The sequence below is a fragment of the Gymnoscopelus braueri genome, assembly GCF_963280865.1.
Source record: "Gymnoscopelus braueri genome assembly, chromosome: 7".
Taxonomy (NCBI): domain Eukaryota; kingdom Metazoa; phylum Chordata; class Actinopteri; order Myctophiformes; family Myctophidae; genus Gymnoscopelus; species Gymnoscopelus braueri.
The window spans coordinates 40,090,919-40,109,336 of NC_137608.1; the positions used below are offsets into that span (position 1 = coordinate 40,090,919).

The 18,418-nt window shown below is 42.3% G+C and overlaps 1 protein-coding gene across 1 annotated transcript in view; it reads left to right on the forward strand.

Annotated features, from left to right (window-relative positions):
• Positions 1-18,418, forward strand: part of LOC308089586 (transmembrane protein 132C) — a gene marked incomplete at its 5' end in the record, with an annotated part of 217,603 nt that overhangs the window by 166,001 nt on the left and 33,184 nt on the right. The window contains one exon of the mRNA XM_080434397.1: positions 1,383-1,569. Within this exon, the coding sequence (XP_080290523.1) occupies positions 1,383-1,569 (187 nt within the window). The remainder of the gene's footprint in view (positions 1-1,382; positions 1,570-18,418) is intronic.

An 18,418-nucleotide genomic window follows, 5' to 3' on the forward strand; every position in this document is an offset into this window, starting at 1 on the left:
TTCTGGGCAAAAAGAAAATTGGGCTGTTGTGCTCCAATGCATAACAAATAATTCATTATTTCTGAATGAAAACACATATTATGAGAGTAGTGTGAAGGGGGGGAAAAAAGTGAAATTTAAATTAATACCAGGCGGGAGAATAAAATGTCTGGTTTATTATTTATAATTTTCTGACTCACATTCATTATTGAGCATGTTTTATATGTTTACTCAGATGTCTTTCCAAGATGTACCACATATTGTATTCTTGTTACTAAACAAAGACTAGATTTTTCTTCCCCTGATGATCCATGAAAGGTAATTTGACACGCTGCCATTTGACATGCAAGACATGGCTAATGCTTAATGTATACAGGAGTGTAGCGAAAACAGCAGATCTACAAGCTCACAACGTGTAACATTCATGACGCATTGTGAGCTTGTAAATCGTCAATTTTCTGCACGCGGCACCGACGCGCAACAAAGTATAAATCAGGCTTAACAGATCTTGTGCCATTTCCCATCGCCTTCTGCTCCCATGTAAAGCTGACCTTTCCTGCGTCCCGGCTATATTTAAACCCCTGAGCACCGGAGACTTATGGTGCCGTGGGGAAATTTTATTATCGACGCTTTCCATTTGTCGGACTTAATTCAGCCTTGCCATAGATCCTGCTGCAGCATGCCATATATTTACACTCTGCAACTGCAAACAAGGGCAGCGGTGACAAACCTAGCCTTCATCGCTTTAGCAGGGGGGTGACGCCTGCCGACTCATTCCTTTGAACTGCTTCACGAAGCGGCTGGCAGCTTATGGACTGTATTTACAGTGCTCATCACCTGTGGCAAAGTGAAAGGAGAATGAACAATAAAAGAGGCTGGTATTATTCCATGAACCACAGAGGTGACCAGAGAGTCAAACACAGAAAGGGCATTTTGACGAACTTCAGTTGGTGAAATTTCATAGATTTAAGTCAAGGAGCCTCATTAGGCTGTCTTTACTATTTGCCATGAAAGACAGTGGCCTAACGCCCAATTCACACCAACAGCGGTATTCCTCTTCCTCGTTCAGAGAAAGTGGTGAGGTTCCATGCATTTTAGTTAGGCAGAGGCAGAGCCAGCTAAAAGACATTGAGAAAAGTTCTACTGTGCGGCAAGTCAACCAGAAGCTCATTGTTTTCTGAACTAGGCGTGGACTAGGCGTACACACAAGGTGACGTGGGTGTTTCAAATGTTTTGTACACACCCATTAAGGGGGGAAAACGCTTAGAGGACAACCTCTACCACTGTTGGTGTGAATTGGGCAAAAATGAGCTCATATTATTATATCATGTATTGTCCAACTCCATCACACACCCTCTTGCACGCTCTCTCACTCTTTCTCAATGTCTCTCTTTCCCTGACAGGTCTGAGGTGGGCTACCAGAGGGTACTGCAAGTCGACCTGAAACTGGAGAGCTTCCCTGAGCTACAGGGCAGCCGCTGGATGGCCTGGCAGGTGGAGTACCCGGGAAGCCGCGTCGCAACGCAAGAGGCTGAGACAGAGATCCGATTGTTGCGAGAGGACCTGGGGGGCATCGTGCCTCTGGCCATGGTGAGTGGTGCCAGTCACAGCTCACAGCCCTCTAAACAGATGACTGTGTAAAGTTCACTTCAAGTTCTGAAGGGGGAAGCCCCTGTCACCGACATGCATGATTGAAGCAGTATTGGCTTGTTTTCTGCATGGTGTTCTGAGCCATATGGTGTGTTTTGGTGTTGAGTGAACCCAGCTGTCCCTATATGGGGCCCAGGGGCAGGTACTCGCCCCAGTAAACCTGGAGCTGTGCGTCTCCCATGATGAAGGCACTGGAACTCTTTTTTTATAGTGATCAGACTTCAAGTTGGGTTAGTCCCAAGTCCTGACAAACATCTCTAAAACACAAAAATGTCACGGTTTCCAGTATTCACTACCAAGCCGTCCCGGTTTTCATCACAATTAAATAATAGTTTTGAGCGCTTCCATAAACATTTATCACTTTGTTCTGTTGCAAAGTGCAGTCACTAGTTGTAGTTAACACTAAAAGAATTGTCTCCCGTCCTGATGAAAACACCATGCGAATATAAAAAAGATCAATACAAAATAACAGATCTACAAGCTCACAACGTGTCGTGATGCGATTCATTGTGAGCTTGTAGATCGGCTATTTTTGCTTTAAGGACAACTTCACCCATTTTCAACTGATCTTCATATAATTGTTCCTCACTAATGCTCATGATGAAAATGTGGACACAGAAACCAGCCTACCTGTGACATCATCGTTCAACAGAGTTTTTTGTTTTTCAAACAAGATTTAAAACATTTTTTAACTTTTTTTTTTAGAGAACCTTTATAGCATGCCAACTTTCCAGGACTAGAAATTCTGCAGTTTCTATTAGCTTGGATTCCCGATCGATGATGTCACTGGTAGGCAGGTTTCTGAACTGTCCACAGCCCTCCTCTGAGACACAGACTGAGTAGACAAAAATGTTATTATATTATAATGAGCATTAGTGAGGACAAATGATATGAGCATGTAGATCCACATTTTTGCACTAATTGGCACTGAACAAGATAGGAGGTTTTAGTCAAATGACTTTTTCTGACAAAATGAGGGGCGGGACTATCTTGCAGACAGACTGAGCATGTGCAGCATAGCCTATAGTCCTCATCCACAGTGAAATCCGAAAATCATGAAATTTGCACATAGGAGGTTTTGCATTTTGGCCATCGATATGAAGATAGGTTGAGAATGTGTGAAGTCGTCCTTTAAAGGAGTAGTTCACCCAAAAAATTACTTATTTTCTATCAATGACACACCCCATGAAGCCTTGAATTCATGGAGATTTTTTGTTTTTGTCGCATTCCTGAGCCAATCATTTGATGACCGGGTCATTGGTCAATAGGAGACTCTACCCTGTCATCAAAGTATTTGCTTAGGAATGCGACAAAAACTAAAAAAAATCACACCCTGTGTGAAGTGGGCGGTGTCTTGCTAGCTAATCACAATACTGAATGGAGTCAACCAATCATGTACAAAAGATAAATACATTTATTGAAACACTCTTTATGATGGACGAAACCATAACTTGAAAAAAAACAATCAATGGTTTTTTTTCAAGTTATGGTTTCTTATATAGGGCTATGCACATGTGTCATGTGACACTGGCCAATCACAGTCCTGAATAGATTGTGATTGGCCAATCACAGTGCAGGATAATTGTACAAATTTCCAAACCTCACTTATAGGGGCGGTTTCACAGCGCAGGATATTTGTACATTTTTCCAAATCTCACTTATAGGGGCGGTTTCACCGCCCAAAAATCTCCATTCATGGGGTGTGTAATTGATAGAAAATATGTCATTTTGGTGGTGAACTACTCCTGGGTGGGAACCCCTTTTTGTAGCTATACCTTTCAGGAGGGGAACCCCTTTTGGGGTTCCTGTTGCTATGTACAGTATATAGCAACATACATTTTTTTAATTTTTGAATAAATATTTGAGGTTTTTCAGAAAACTTAGGTCAGGATTTAGAAGGCATTTTTAGAATCGGCCTCAGGTCTAAATGGGTTAAGTGGTAAAGGGTCCCGGTTTAGGTGTTTGAAAATATGGTCACCCTAAGTAGTGAAGATCCATCGCAGCTCAACTTCACAACTAGAGCCCTGTTCTTTTATTTGAGTGCCACGAAAGCACTTCCTTCTGATTTGGATCAAGAGCACTCCACCGCAATATGAAGGGCACCAATCACACAGATTTAAACTGCACAAATATTTTGTTCATTTCTATTTCTGTGCTTCTGATCTGCATGATGCGGGAAGTTGACTGTTGTTGCCAATGTTATTCTCCATCTAAGCATTGCCTATAGCTATACAGTGTGTGATAGTTGCCCGTGGGCGGCTGTTCCTGGATGGAGACACATGCAACGCTTCCATCACCCACTGATCCATCCTCAGGATAATTGAAACAGTTTCGTTCTGCAGGATTGTTAGAGTTCCCTTGTTCATGTCACTGATCAGCAGCCTGCCTACCCCACCACACCAGGAATATACAGTACACTCCCACGCCTTGCGCTGACAAAAAACATTAGTATTTACGTAATTTTTTTCACAAAAAGACCAAAAAAAAGACAGATCTGCTCGGAGGCAAAACAGTTTATGTTGTGTTGGCTTTTGGTCAAAAACTGTATTGTTGTGATTGTCAGAACTGTGCTTTGAATAAGCCACAGTTTACTGTAATTAGATTTTGATGGGCTGGTACTGTCTATACAGCAGGGATGCCCACGCTTTTTTCAGCAATGACCCATTCTTGTAGTGACCCAAACCAATGTGTTATTTCTTAATTTTTCAAGGCACACCAAAGCTTACATACATAAGCAAATGTTTGTACAAAGTAAACAACATATGAGTTTCAGCAAATTCAGTGTTAATACATAAAAATGACCCTTTAATGTTAAAATCCACAAGCCAAGTTAGGGTCCTTACCCACAGTTTGCACACCACTGCTCTATTGTACTATTTGATCATAATTTTTTCAGGTGACGAGTGTTATTCACCCATCACTTCAATCAAACATCAATCAATCACTATCAACGGTATACAGAAACTTTCATTACGCATCATTTTAAGTGGAATGATAATTTATGTTCCCCCGTATAAATCATGGAAATTTCCAACAGAGAAAAAAATATCCATCTTAACTAACCCCTTCATTAAAATCATTTGCAAAACCTGGATAGATCAATTAGAGTCACGTAAGAGATAAAGACAAATCCTGTTTTCATGCACGCTTCAACTAATGGAATACTACGTGCGTGCCGTGCACATGTCCTATAAGCTCTTGTATTCACCTACTGTACTACTTCATTACTATTGTAATTGTCTGTAAATTTACAGTCGATCTTAAGCTCTTGTCCAGAGCAACTTAATTGTAAGATCAGAAAAAATGACATGACCGTGGTCGACCAACAACAGGGTAGGTTGTCAAGCAAATCCGGTGCAAAGAAAAACAATTAAGTGCTACCAAGTATCTAGGATACCAGGTAAACATCACCCTGTATCTGTCTAAACAACATGCTATCTACTGTAAATAACGTCCTTAGCACTTGTGGTTAAGCAAACAGTGTATCTATTTAAATAGCATTTGTGAAGTAACCAACAGAGGAGGGCTAGGGGGTGAGGTAGACTCCTTAAGCCACTGTTATTGAATTACTCAACATCCCGTTGCATGCATACCGTAAAAAAAACTCAAGAAGAATCAGTATTGTAAAAGTCAGTAAGTTTTTTCCAGTGCTGACATGTCAAACAGGCATGTGTGTTGTGTACAGAAAACGTTGGTCAGGGTCTGCTGATAATGTGCAGTATAGCCAAAACCTCGAAATCCTGAGTGCTGACAGTAGGCTGACAAAATCAGTATCACGATTATTTTTAACTTTTGCCTCGATTGCAATTAATGAACGATTATTGACAAAATAGTGAAAATAGCAAGCTCATAACACATCGCATCGACTCGTTCTGAGCTTGTTTCGGCTATGTTTTTCTTTCTTTTTTTACACGCCACCATTGTACAACAAAGCATAATACAGTGTTAAGTAGTCAGACTAATCAATTTAGTCAATTATAAAAAAATCTATTTGAATTTTTCCTCTTGTTGATATAAGAAATACAAATAAAACTCTGCTTCTCGATTACTCGATTAACCTACATGAGCAAGATTAACTCGGTTAAATATAGTCTCGAAATATTTCTAGTTAATTGCCCAGCCCTATAGTTGACGGATCAGGATCAGGGTTTTTACAGTGTGAAAGCCCACGATAATGCAGTGTCAGAAGGGTGCACACTTTTCTGCTGGATTTTCTCAGCTTCATGAACTGTGCACGACGTGCTCCTCCTGCCTCACAGACGGCATGCTAGAGTACATGCACTATGTCTCCAGCCAATCCGGTGGTGTTTAGTACACAACCCGAATACTCATATATGCATGACACATTCACCGCTTGTTGACTCTTCTGTGTCGTTCTGTTGGTCTGTCTGCCTCTATCTGTGTATGTCTCACTCTATTTCTTTCTGTCACACACAGAAATGCACATACAGTACATGCACAACACACGCACGTGTGTGTACACACACACACACACACACACACACACACACACATACACACATACAGTCCACAAAGCACACAGGGCTTTTGCAATCTGCATGTACCAATATGAGAGATGCACACAAGCGAGGAAGAGGAAGGCAGAATTAGATTACTTGGGATCACTGTGCCATGAAAACCCCACAGATAAGTTATCTCCTCTCCTCTCCTCTCCTCTCCTCTCCTCTCCTCTCCTCTCCTCTCTTCTCAATGGGAAGGATACTTTTTTTCCCCTCTTTTTTTTTCCAGTTATCAATGTGAGACACCACCTACAGTACCCCACTTGGGGTCCCGACCCCTAGTTTGAGAACCTCTAAGTTAAGGTTTTGTGAAAGCGCAGTTCTCGCTGACTGGGGGAGGGGCTGGGGGGGGGGGGGGGGGTTGACATGCTCAGTGACACCAATACTGAAAACATCTGTGCTTTGTACAAAAACGCACTGGAATCGTACAGACACCTATATAGCATCACCAAAGACAATTGTTTTCTGTGTGCGCACACACATCAGTATGCTCAGTTTCTCATTAAAGAACCATTGAGCACTGTTGTCTTTCCCATCAAGGTAGTAGTGACAGGGAATCTAGGAGACAAAAGGGAGGGGGGATGGGAGGAGCAGGAGAAACGAGGGGAGATAAGAGAGAGAGAGAGAGAAGCGGGAATGGAGAGACAGAAGAGGAAAATTCTCTAATCTTTTTTAATCAAGTTGAGAGGGGAGACTTGAGAGAGCAATGCTGAAGGCATCTGTTGACATAACAGCTCCATGGCTTTGCTCAAGAAGAGCCTTTCATCTGTAATTAGTGCTAATTAGTCTAATAAGCTCCACTGTCTGTCGCCATAATGGAGAAGCTGCAGTAATTGTGTTTAGGACCGGAAATAATCTCTTAAACTGAAGGGGGATCCATAAGTGATCACGTCTCAAAAGGTTATAATGCAATGAAGCTAATGACTACCAGTAATGGGAAGCTGATTTAGGTTTTGATCACATTTATGGCTTATTACACCTCAACGGCTTCACGGAGGAGCTTCCTGCCCGTTTATGGCGCGCACTAAATTGCTATGCCCTTCCTGGAATTGATTATTTAAAAAATAAAAAGGTTTTTTATTTTTTATTGCATCGCCTGAGCCCCGGGTGATGGGCTCTGGCATGAGTTGACACCTCTGGGAAAGCAGCGACTACACTGTTTTAACCCATCAAGACCTGAGACCGATTCTACAAAATGTCTTCTAAATCCTAAAACTTTTCTGAAGAACTTACGTTGCTACATCAGTGGTGCTCAAACATTTTCATGTCAAGGACCCCCAAAACTATATGTATTTGGCCGCCGACCCCCCATCTCAAAAGATTTTGTTCCAGGGACCCCCAGAAGCAAAGATTTGAGTTAGACATTGTCAAATTTTTTATAAAATAGCAGATATACAAGCTCGTAGCGTGACGCACTACAAGCTTGTATATCTGCTATTTTTGAGTAGCCAAAGTATAAAAGAATGCTATTTTTTTGCTCAAATCTAAAATGACACAGATGCTTACCCGGTTTTAAGGGGTTAAAAGATGATGAGCTCTCTTTCTCTCTTGTCTTTGAAGAGGGGCTCCTCCTGTGTGCTGTTACAGAACCACCTGTGCAGGGCGGGCTCCCGCAGCATCGCTCTCTCAGTCTCACCACGCGCCTTGTCACCCGTTTCCAAACCTTGAAGCGGTTCTGCAAATGCAGCAATTAGGATTTCAAAAGCAAAAAAAAAAAAAAGAAAGAAAGAAAAAGAGCATTCAAAAGTTTCCTGGAGTTTAGCTTTAGAAGGTGGTTACCCCTCAGAACACACAAGTCTCTATAGTGTACCCACTCACCTGTCCCTTGCTTGTCTTCAACTCACCTGATTGTTTTTTAGATCTCTCTCATACACATTTTCTCCCTTTTCTCTGCCCCCCCCCTTCCTCTGCTGTTCTGTTTGTGCAGAAGACAAGATTAATATATTAACAATGTAGATTAATTGCCTCCCCTGTCACTCCCCACTTCTTCTCGTTGGCAACCCCCCCCTGTGTGTGTGTGTGTGTGTGTGTGTGTGTGTGTGTGTGTGTGTGCGTGTGCGCGCGCACGCGTATATATATATGTGTGTGTTTTTTGGGTCATCCAGAGATGGATCTTAAAGGCAGTAATTGGTGGCTGAGCAGATTCCTCTGCGCGGCAGGAGGCTGGTCCATTATCTTTTACCATCCTGAAGTAATACGCTCCCGTCCAGGCTGGCCTCATCATCATTACCCATGCTGCTGTTGGCGCGGTGATGGAGGGAGAGTGGGGAGGACAGGGCATACATCATATCTGGACTCATCAGTCTTCCTGCCCCTGCCGAGACACCAAACTGTGCTCGTTCACACAGTCCTTTCAGCCGCATGGAGATGAGGAGAAATGAAAGCAGCCGTTTGTATTCACGCGCGGTTCCAATGTATCGTTAAACAATACATCATCACCCTGGCCGTCCTCCGGCCACTTCCGCTCCCACATGATAAAGTCATCTATCAACATCCTCCATTCAATGTTTCATTTTCCCCATTTCTGTTTCATTCCCTCTGTATGAATGCACATGCCCCACGCCAGGCGGGTGAAATCAGAGGAACAATTTATCAAACACATTGTTAGACAAACGGGCATGAGCACTTATACCCAGCTATGTCCTGGGGCAAAAAATACAGCATTTTGTGCTGGAAGCATGCTGTTACCAAACTGCTTTATGAAAAACATATCTGTTTGCTGTGAGAAAATGCACAGTTGCTGAACACGGGCTATTATTTGCCCTTGCTTGAGGCTGTCAGATTTGAATGGTGTAATGGCCTCAACCAGTGCCCAGTCAGCCGTTCTCCTTACCGTTCTCCATCCGTGTTCTTCTACGGGCCTACGTGCCATCATGGCATTGTCCCTGCAGTGGACTGGCCTGTGTGTCATCATGGCATTGTCCCTGCAAAGCCTGTGGACTGGCCTACAGTATGTGTCATGGCATTGTCCCTGCAAAGCCTCTGGACTGGCCTCTGTGTGGGATGGCATTGTCTCTGCAAAGCCTGTGGACTGGCCTCTTGTGTGTGTCATGGCATTGTGTCCCTGCTTATTTCTGGCCCAGGGCACAGTACTTTACATAAGCATCACATTTATTTATTTACATATCATGACTCCTCACTTTACAGTAGGAGGTCTGATGGAGGATTCCGCAGGGGGTGATCCATTTGCAGCTAATGTAGCCAAGAGGCTGATGATGAAGTGCTACCACTAATTGAGTGTACGGCAGTATGCACATTATGCCACCATTGCACATGTAATGCAAAAAAGTACAACTTTTATACAACACTTATAAATCATCATAATTTACATGTTCCAGGAATCCTCTGCTCACAGTGTATAAGAGGGGGTTTCTACTTATTTAAAAATCACAAAAATCTATAAAACAAATACTATTTTATTTTATTTTATTTTATTTTATTTTATTTTATTTTATTTTATTTTATTTTATTTTATTTTATTTTATTTTATTTTATTTTATTTTATTTTATTTTATTTTATTTTATTTTATTTTATTTTATTTATTTTCGACTTTGGTAGACTAGTAGTCATTCTCTGGATGCAATTTAATTGCAAATTCTTTTGCCGTCACTCAGGAAGAAGCTGACTGACTTTTGTGGTCCCCACATAATTGAAAGGCTAAAAGAGAGGGGGGGGGGCTGTTGCACCTTTCAGTAGACATACATGCATGCACACGCACACACGCACGCACGCACGCACGCACGCACGCACGCACGCACAGGTGAGCATGCACTCTCACACACACACACACACACACACACACACACACACACACACACACACACACACACACACACACACACACACACACACACACACACACACGTTTCTTTGGGTGTGAGTCAAAGCCAGCCTTATTAGAGCTTTCTTGAACATCATCCCCAAATGAATGCACCCAACCTGGTACTGTGCCTATTTCAGTAAGGCTTCCTTCTTTTTCCTTTTGATTAAGATGCCACCCAGTAAATGATCTGTCACTGCTAAGAAAACCGTTTTTGGAGGTTCCTTTCACAGTACAATAGGGAATTCAAATTACTTGTTTATACTTTCATCAGAATTCTCAGGTTCTTACTATTCTCTCATGTGGCTTTATTTGCACATCTAATGTACTTTGGTAGTTATTGCGAGGTAACTTGGTGTTGGTGATTATTTTTGAGTAATTTCAAGTAGATATTATGACTTCTGAAGAACAAAGCTGACAGATTATGTGAGGAGGGAATAAGACACATGCATGAAACATCGGCACAGTAAAGTCCTAAGTCTGAATGGAACTCTTGAGTGTGGACCCAAATAGGCTCTTATGCGACAAAGTGACACTGAGAATATTACGGTGTGGATGACATATCTTGTAGCAGAGATAGTGTAGTTATAAGACCCCTGCCTCTGGATCCACACATAGGGAACATATCGGATGGGAACCGCCAGCTGAGCCTGAGTCACTACTGTCTCAGTTGAAATGCAAAGAGCAACAGTTAGCGCAGCAGAAGACCAGGCTGAGTGGGGATGAAGTGGAAGATATTACGTAAACTCATATCGATCCATCTCATATTGATGGGGCATGCAAGTGTCCAGTTCTCATATCTCCTCCATTAATGTTCACATCCTACTTTACAGTCTCGGCCCGGCTCTCTTCTCGTTTCGATCCTGGCCCAGTGAGGCTTGAGAGGAATGTGTGTATTTTCAGAGAGGTAATGGAGTCTGCAGTGGCACTGACCTTTATGCCTGTTGAGAGAGGTTCGTGTCCAGGGGGCAGCTAAGCCAGGCTAAGCTTTCGGTATGGATCTCTATCTGAAACCGAGAGGAGAAATCAGCCGGGGGGGATCGCAAGGTCATCCCCGCAAGGCATTGTCGAGTGTTTGGTGAAGAGCCCTACGTCGATTGTCCAAGCGTGATAGAAATAGAGGCTGAAATGGAGCAGGCAGGGTGGGGTGCAAGGGTTTTTATCTCGGCCCTGTGTCCCAGCCCCTAAGGCTGCCGGGCTTGGAGGGTGATCAGCGGCAGAGCGGAGGTATATCAGCAGGCTATCACCACAACCAGCAGCAGCATCAGTCAAACCCTCATGGGCAGATGAAGTGCATGAGACACCCTGGAGCCCTTCTCCCTAGAGGCCTTCTGTCCTCCCACTGTTCGCCCAGGCTAGCTAGACAGAGAGATGGCTGCATCCCTGGCACCTGACCTTGGTGTCTCTCTCCGGAGCCGCAAGCCACATAGAGTGTTGTTGATATTCACAAGGGAATGCCGGTCCCTCCCCCCTGACCCATTGATCTAGATGTATTGCAGATGTGGTATTCATGAGCGTTGCAGGAGATTTGTCCTATAAAGTTAAAATACAGTGCTTCTATCACCAGCCATGTTTTATTCAAGAGCTCCCTCACACAGCATGAGATACATTCATGGCCACTGGGCTCCAGCGGGTGGCTTGGTTCCTCTTTGCACCCGCCCCCTATTCCCAGCATCGAGCCATAATGCTCTCTTTAAGCTCTATTTTCAAAAGTGTTGTAAGTACTTGCCTGGTGTTGTTTAACATGTTGTGCAGGCATATAGAATGTGCTTACAAGCACATACACTGATGCACTGTGCAGAGATCTATGTCTGCCTTTTAGAGAGCTGTTTTCTCTTAACAGTTAACAGTAATTTATTTTGTCATAAACATACAAATCTGTAACAAAAATATACATTTATATGTTGTTGAAACAATGTTCTTGTTTTGTATAACTCACAAATGTTTAAAAAATAAAGAAGAGAGAAAAAGAAGGAAAGAGATGAGTAAAATAGTAAAGGAAAAGGAAAGCAAAAAAAAGGAAGAATAGAGGGAAGGAAAGGAAGGAGGGAAAGGGGAACCCTGCTGTCTCGCCTAGTGCTCCATCCACTTTGGTCTCCTCGTTAAGTGGCACCTGTAAACTCTCGTAATAGTCAAGGAAGGGGGTCCAAATCTCCTTGAATTTTTGAACAGACCCTTCAAGTGCGTATTTGATTTTCTCACGTTTCAATAAATACAGAGAGCTGTTTTCTATCATAAGTATGTCTTTGCAATATGTCTGTTCTAGAATCAACCAGTTGAGATAAACATAATCTCATTAATAGATATTCTGGACAGCATAAAATGTAGTCTCTTTGGGGCAACCTGATGTGGTTAGGGCACAGGGCTCTAATGCCTGACAATGAGTCTCTGGTTTGATTATGTCTGGCCGGAGCATTTGCTGCATGTCACTCCCATCAAATAAAGGCTCAAAAATACTATTTTATTATCTAGAGAATAAAACATGCAAAGGAATCTGATGCAATTCATTATGTGTAATTAATGATGTGACTATTTAATTAATTATGTGATTTGCGGAAGAATGTCCTTGTGACACCTTGGTGGAGGTTTACCTATTAATCATCAATTAATTATTAATTAATTATTTTACTACAGGAATTTACTTAATTGAATGTGACTACCCAATACTATCAGTGTTTTTGCCATGTTCTGATGGGGGAAAAGATAAGTTGATATGGCACCAGTTGCCCTTGGTTTAGGGTTTGTGATGGAAGCAGTGCAACACAAATCGTGCTATATTGTGGACTCAGTTTATACTAGGAACTCTGTAAAATGAGAATACACATATAGCAATTTCTTCAGCAGCTCCATTCAGAAAGTGAAGCTTCAGCAAAGATGAGTGAATCTTGTCTCTAAATGCTCCCTTTTACTCTATAGCAGAAGCAACAACATTTTTATAGGATCTTTCCATGTACTGTTATTCCACTTCTCAATGCATTCCCAGTCTGTATACACAGTACATTGAGACTGCGAGTTTTAGTGTGTCATTTTATTCTAACAGGACAAAATAGCCCTTTCCTCTCCATATTGACTCTCAATTAGCGAAGGAGCAACCTGCTGTGGTACCAGCTAAATTAGGGCCGCCAACACGACCAACTAAAACCCAGGTAACACTCCTGCCAGCCTGACCCAGGGGTCCTCGGCATTATCGTTCATTACCTCCCCCCTTTTAGCACTATCTGGAGTGGGTCTACCATCAAAGCAGTCCATCCCTTCCCAACGAGCCTTGGCCGACTATAATGAGCAGATCAGATCTCTGGCTGGCGCTCTCTTCAGACAGTCCATTGAAAAGTGGTTAAAGGTGTTTTAGGAGGCAGTGAGGGATGACCGCCTGCTAGAGATATAGGTCCCTATACTGCCCCACACTGCTCTCCCAGTTTTCATTTGAAGGAGAGGAGAGGAGAACTGGCTCATTACTAGGTTGAAATGCTACAAAGAGAGGAGGAGAGAATGAAGACCCTCATTAAAACGTAGTAAAAGTCTTGGCCACCTCACTACGATTTCAATGTGCTGTCTATCCATGATGTAAGTCTCTGAAGTGGCGATACAGTACTATACCGCTCTCCTCCACATTACTTACTTCCAGCCAATTAACCCTTTAAGACCGGGAACGCATCTGTGTCATTTTAAGATTTCTTTGTCTATTCAAAAATAGCAGATATACAAGCTCATAGCGCGGCACTCGGTGCCACGCTATGAGCTTGTATATCTGCTATTTTTTTTTAAATTAGCAAATCTTTGAATATATATATATATGTTTTAAAGCGATCATTTTTTAACTCTGATCTGTGCTTCTGGGCCGGGGGTCCCTGGAACAACATATTTTGAGATGGGGGGTCCACGGCCAAATACATATCATTTTGGGGGTCCTTGACATGGAAAAGTTGGAGTACCACTGATATGGCAACATAAGTTTTTGTTTGTAGAATCTATATTCGAAGATTTGCACAAAGTTTCACGATTTTTCAATAATAGCCAAAGAAATCTAAAATGGCACAGATACTTTCCCGGTCTTAATGGGTTAAAAGCCCTCTGGAATTGAGAGAGAAAGTGTCACATTCAGTGCCACAGGAATGTGAGGAGTCGAGCTGATGAAAGGACATCTCTATTAGCCCGCTTTGTGCGTCACTCCAGGACACCGTCTGAGAAGCATTTTATTCAACGTATTATTCATTGGCTTCTCCTCCCATTTCACTTTCCGGACACGCACACTATACATATACCACATCGCCATGGGATGACAATGTTTATCAGGACTATGAATATTTCATTTACCATAGGTTTGTTGAATATTGGCAGATTTCATGGGACTTTTGTATAAGCTCTTAGTTCCTTGGATCATAAATAAGCTTGCGTGCGCTGACAGGACATCAATCGTGCTTGTCAAAGCATTAGATTAGTGTTTGTGCCTAATAGATAAGCTCACTTTATAGGCCAATGATGTGCTTTTAGGCTTATCTGCAGGCATGTTGCGTTTAAGGACACCGCCGACATGAATAAGCGCAGACGCTAGCTTTCTCTTTCTCCGTCTCTCTCTCTCTGTCTCTTTCTCTCCCCTTTTCACCGCGCCATGAATAATGCAGGGTTTTAAAAATCCTCCAACTCAACGGTCTGCTTGACCTGTTCTTCTGGGAGCAGTGGCCAAGGTGGTTGGGTTAGAATGTGGATGTTTCAGTGTCAGGTAGATGTGAAGGGCCAATCACTGGCCCGGGACAGGCAACCCGGCTGCTTCTCATGCTGCCTGTGTCACTCTGGCTGACACCATAAATCTCACTTATTTTCAGATCCAAGCTAGACACGGGCAGAAATTATGGTCCAGACCGCATTACCAGCCACAGTAGCGTGCTGAATGCTAACAGAGAGAGGTCGTTGATAAAGAGGCAGTTTCTTCAACAGAAAGCAGAATGAGCTCCAACAAGGCGGGAGACAGGCCTTTTTCGTAAACTTCCAAACTCCAAATACGGGTACAGAAGACCCAGATATTGTGAGATTCAAGGGTACAATATGAGAGTTTCAATTTGAGTTTGAAATTGTGTTGGAATGGAATCTCTGTGAGAATGACATAGAGGGAAAGTTATCAAAGTCCCAAGCCTCCGTGATAGATGCTGTTTAAAAGTTGTTTTATATGAAGAAAAATAAATTAAGTAATTGAAAACTGTAAGGAAACCATTTATCAGAACAATTATGGAAGAAATCCAGAGATCCATTCTCAAATGAGACACCTAGTTTGACAAAGACTGTTAGCTTGAACCCCAAACTGGCTGTGGAACATCATGGAAGTCATCTTTAGCCCGTTACTTGAAAAGTGTCACCATTGCCGAAAATTTAATAATCTGTGTCCTAAAGATATTTAGCAATTAACATCCAGTAACCAATTTCCTTTCTAAAGGTTTATGCCATGTTTTGGAATGAATCTCTCCACGTATTCTTCCATAAATCTCCCACAATATAAAACCCTCACCAGGTAATAGAGTGATTATTCCCGTTTTACAGGCTGTCACCCATAGCCAGCGGAGTGGGTAACGTTCCTACCTGTGCACTGGTGGTCTCCGTTTTGCATTTAATTGCGCCATCTATGTCTGACTGCGCGGCGCATTGATGCATCACTGCAGGATCTCATCCCACTGTGGCTTATTACTGTCGGTGCCACTTGCTCTGTGCTGCTCTCTACCTCCGTGATCTAACATTAGCCCATGTTTTCACCGGGTCCCAACCATTTACCCAATCATGTATTATAGACAAACTCGCCGGAAATAGATGCATCCCGGGAGAGAGGAAATTAATTTTCGACAACCCACTGATTTTAGGGGGCGAACAAGAAGGGGAGGTGAACTGTATGGATATCACTATGTAGAAATAATCTATGTATCGTTGCTGTCGGGCGGAACCCAGCTTTTGAGTTTATAGATCGGCTATTTTTGCTACTTTTGTGTTACTGTAGTATGACGAAGTAGGGTATTAATTTAGAAAAAAATCATTAAAAGTTCAAATATGGAGATTAGTGTAATGAAAACTGTGTGGGGTACTGTATGTCTTGGCTCAACTAATAATGAAGCAAAGGGGTTTTGATACAGTAATTGATGCTTAAAAATCCTCTTCTCTTTTTTTTTAAATGCTTCTTATTCGCAAGCTCACTGACACAAACAGAAGTCTTTAGAATCCCAGTGAGCAGAGTTTATAGTGTACAAATTCTGTGTACTTCCATGGAGAATGTGGATTATGGTGACAGGAAGTCAAACACTGAAGCTAGGTCCTAGCTGTCTCAGCATATCAGTGTTGGCAATATAAAAAGATGTGCAGCGTTCTCTTGCGTCACAGTGGAATTAGATTTCTGGGGGTGGGGGAGGTGGGGGAGAAACTTGTGCCAAAGTTTGTTTTTAAAATGACAATTCAACAGAGATCTAGAGCCACAATTTCACAGCTGCAGTAGATAAATGAACCAATTATTGAACCGAGTATTCTGGGTTTTTATCCACTTAAATTAAGGATATCCCATGAACCCTTGACTGTCCATATAAAACTAAATCTAAAACTAAAACGAAAGAAAATCTCTAATGTCTTTTTATACCTTATGATAATTTACACTTTATACACTTTGAATTTACATTGTGTATGGAATCAATCAATACTTTCCTTGCTTTCAATGCAATGCACAACAAATGCTCAAGCAATGAACACTCCACCTTGACTCCAAGGCCAGCCATAATAATTGACCAATTGTCAGCCTTCTGATTGGTCCCTGACTGACTAACCAGCAGGCTCTTTCTGCCTTGTTCTGCCCTGGTTCCGCCTTATGGTTGTTTTATGTTGAATTTGGAGAAAAATAAAACACAATATGCCCAGTCACTATACTGCACCCCAGTTTAAAATAAGAATTGAATACACAGAATGTCAATACGAAGCAACTGAAAAACACGTTATTTCAATGGTAGTGGATGGGGAGAAAGGATTTTTGTCCAACCAAGAAACGGCGACCAAATTGGTTCGAAGAGGGGCACAACCCCGGGCGGGACTTGACAAAGGGTCAATTGTCGTGACTTGTGGTGACACTGACTTGGAATTGTACTGTAATGGGCTGAATGGACAGAACGGACGATCCCTTGTTCGTGGCTGACTTAAAGAGCTAAGGCGTTCGGATAGCCTACACATCTTAATTGGCTCCTATTATCTGATATGACACTGATGTGTGAATAATGAAAGGTTAAAGGCTGTGTATAGGATAATGAAGCTGTGCAGATGACATCTATCACAGAGGGTCTGTTATTCTTATAGCTGGGGTCCATTAACTGATGCCTTTACTACCGAACCACACAATGAATATTATAAAATGTGGCTTAGCTTGGGTGTCACTGAGTTTTTATGTATGTGTTAAGCCTTTATTTGCCGCGGGTGAGGGGAGGGATTAAAGGACCGATAATCTGTATCAGCCCTAGGACTGCTGATAGCCTGCAACGCTTATCGGTCCTACGACTGATAAGGCAGTAGTTGTCCATTCAGCACAAGCTAAAATACCACAGAGTGATTGTCAAACATGTCAAACATGGATGAAAACCAGCCACCAAACATGGTTGCTGCAGATATTGTGGTACTGTAGAATTCACTGCTGTGAGGAGACACTGGAGTGTACAGACTGCACACCAAAACACAAGAGCAGAAAACAACTAGCTACAGTTTGCAGAATGGTTTATATATATATATATGTATATATATATATATATATATATATATATATATATATATATACAGTCTATACGGTATACAGGTATATGTATGTGTACATCTTGTACTTCAGTAGGAGACCTTCCCTTGCAGTAGCCTGTCTAGCTTACAAACTAGAACCAGGGCTCCCACTCCAACACGCCAACAAGCTTACAGTAATTGACGCAAAAGGTGACGTGTGTCGTGCAAAAAAAAAATCGCGAATGTCACTGAATTTACGAAATGTGACTCACCACATTTGACCAAGCACCCATATCTTTGGAGTTTGGAATTACATTTTATGAGTTTGGATGAGAATGTGACGCCTCAGGCATAATGCGGACCATGTAGACTTAACGTTGAACATGCTATTAAAAACATTAAAAACACAGACAACAAGGCTAGGTTACCACATTGCTTCTGTCGATTCAAGTTGCATGCCGATAGGGTGGGAATCGCTTATGATCGTTCCCTCAACATCAAAATGGTACATGAAAGAACATCCTCATTATCAGCGTCAGACGCCAAAGGACCGCCTGACCAAGCAAGCAGCGAAATATAATGAGTTGGGGTCAGAATGGGCTGGTCCATCACGCTTTGGTTCTTAATCCCATATCATCACATGTTCACCAAACAATTACCTATTATGCCGTTATTGTGCCACTACAGTAGCTCATTCCAACGTCCAACGAGTGTCCTCTGGAGTCAGCC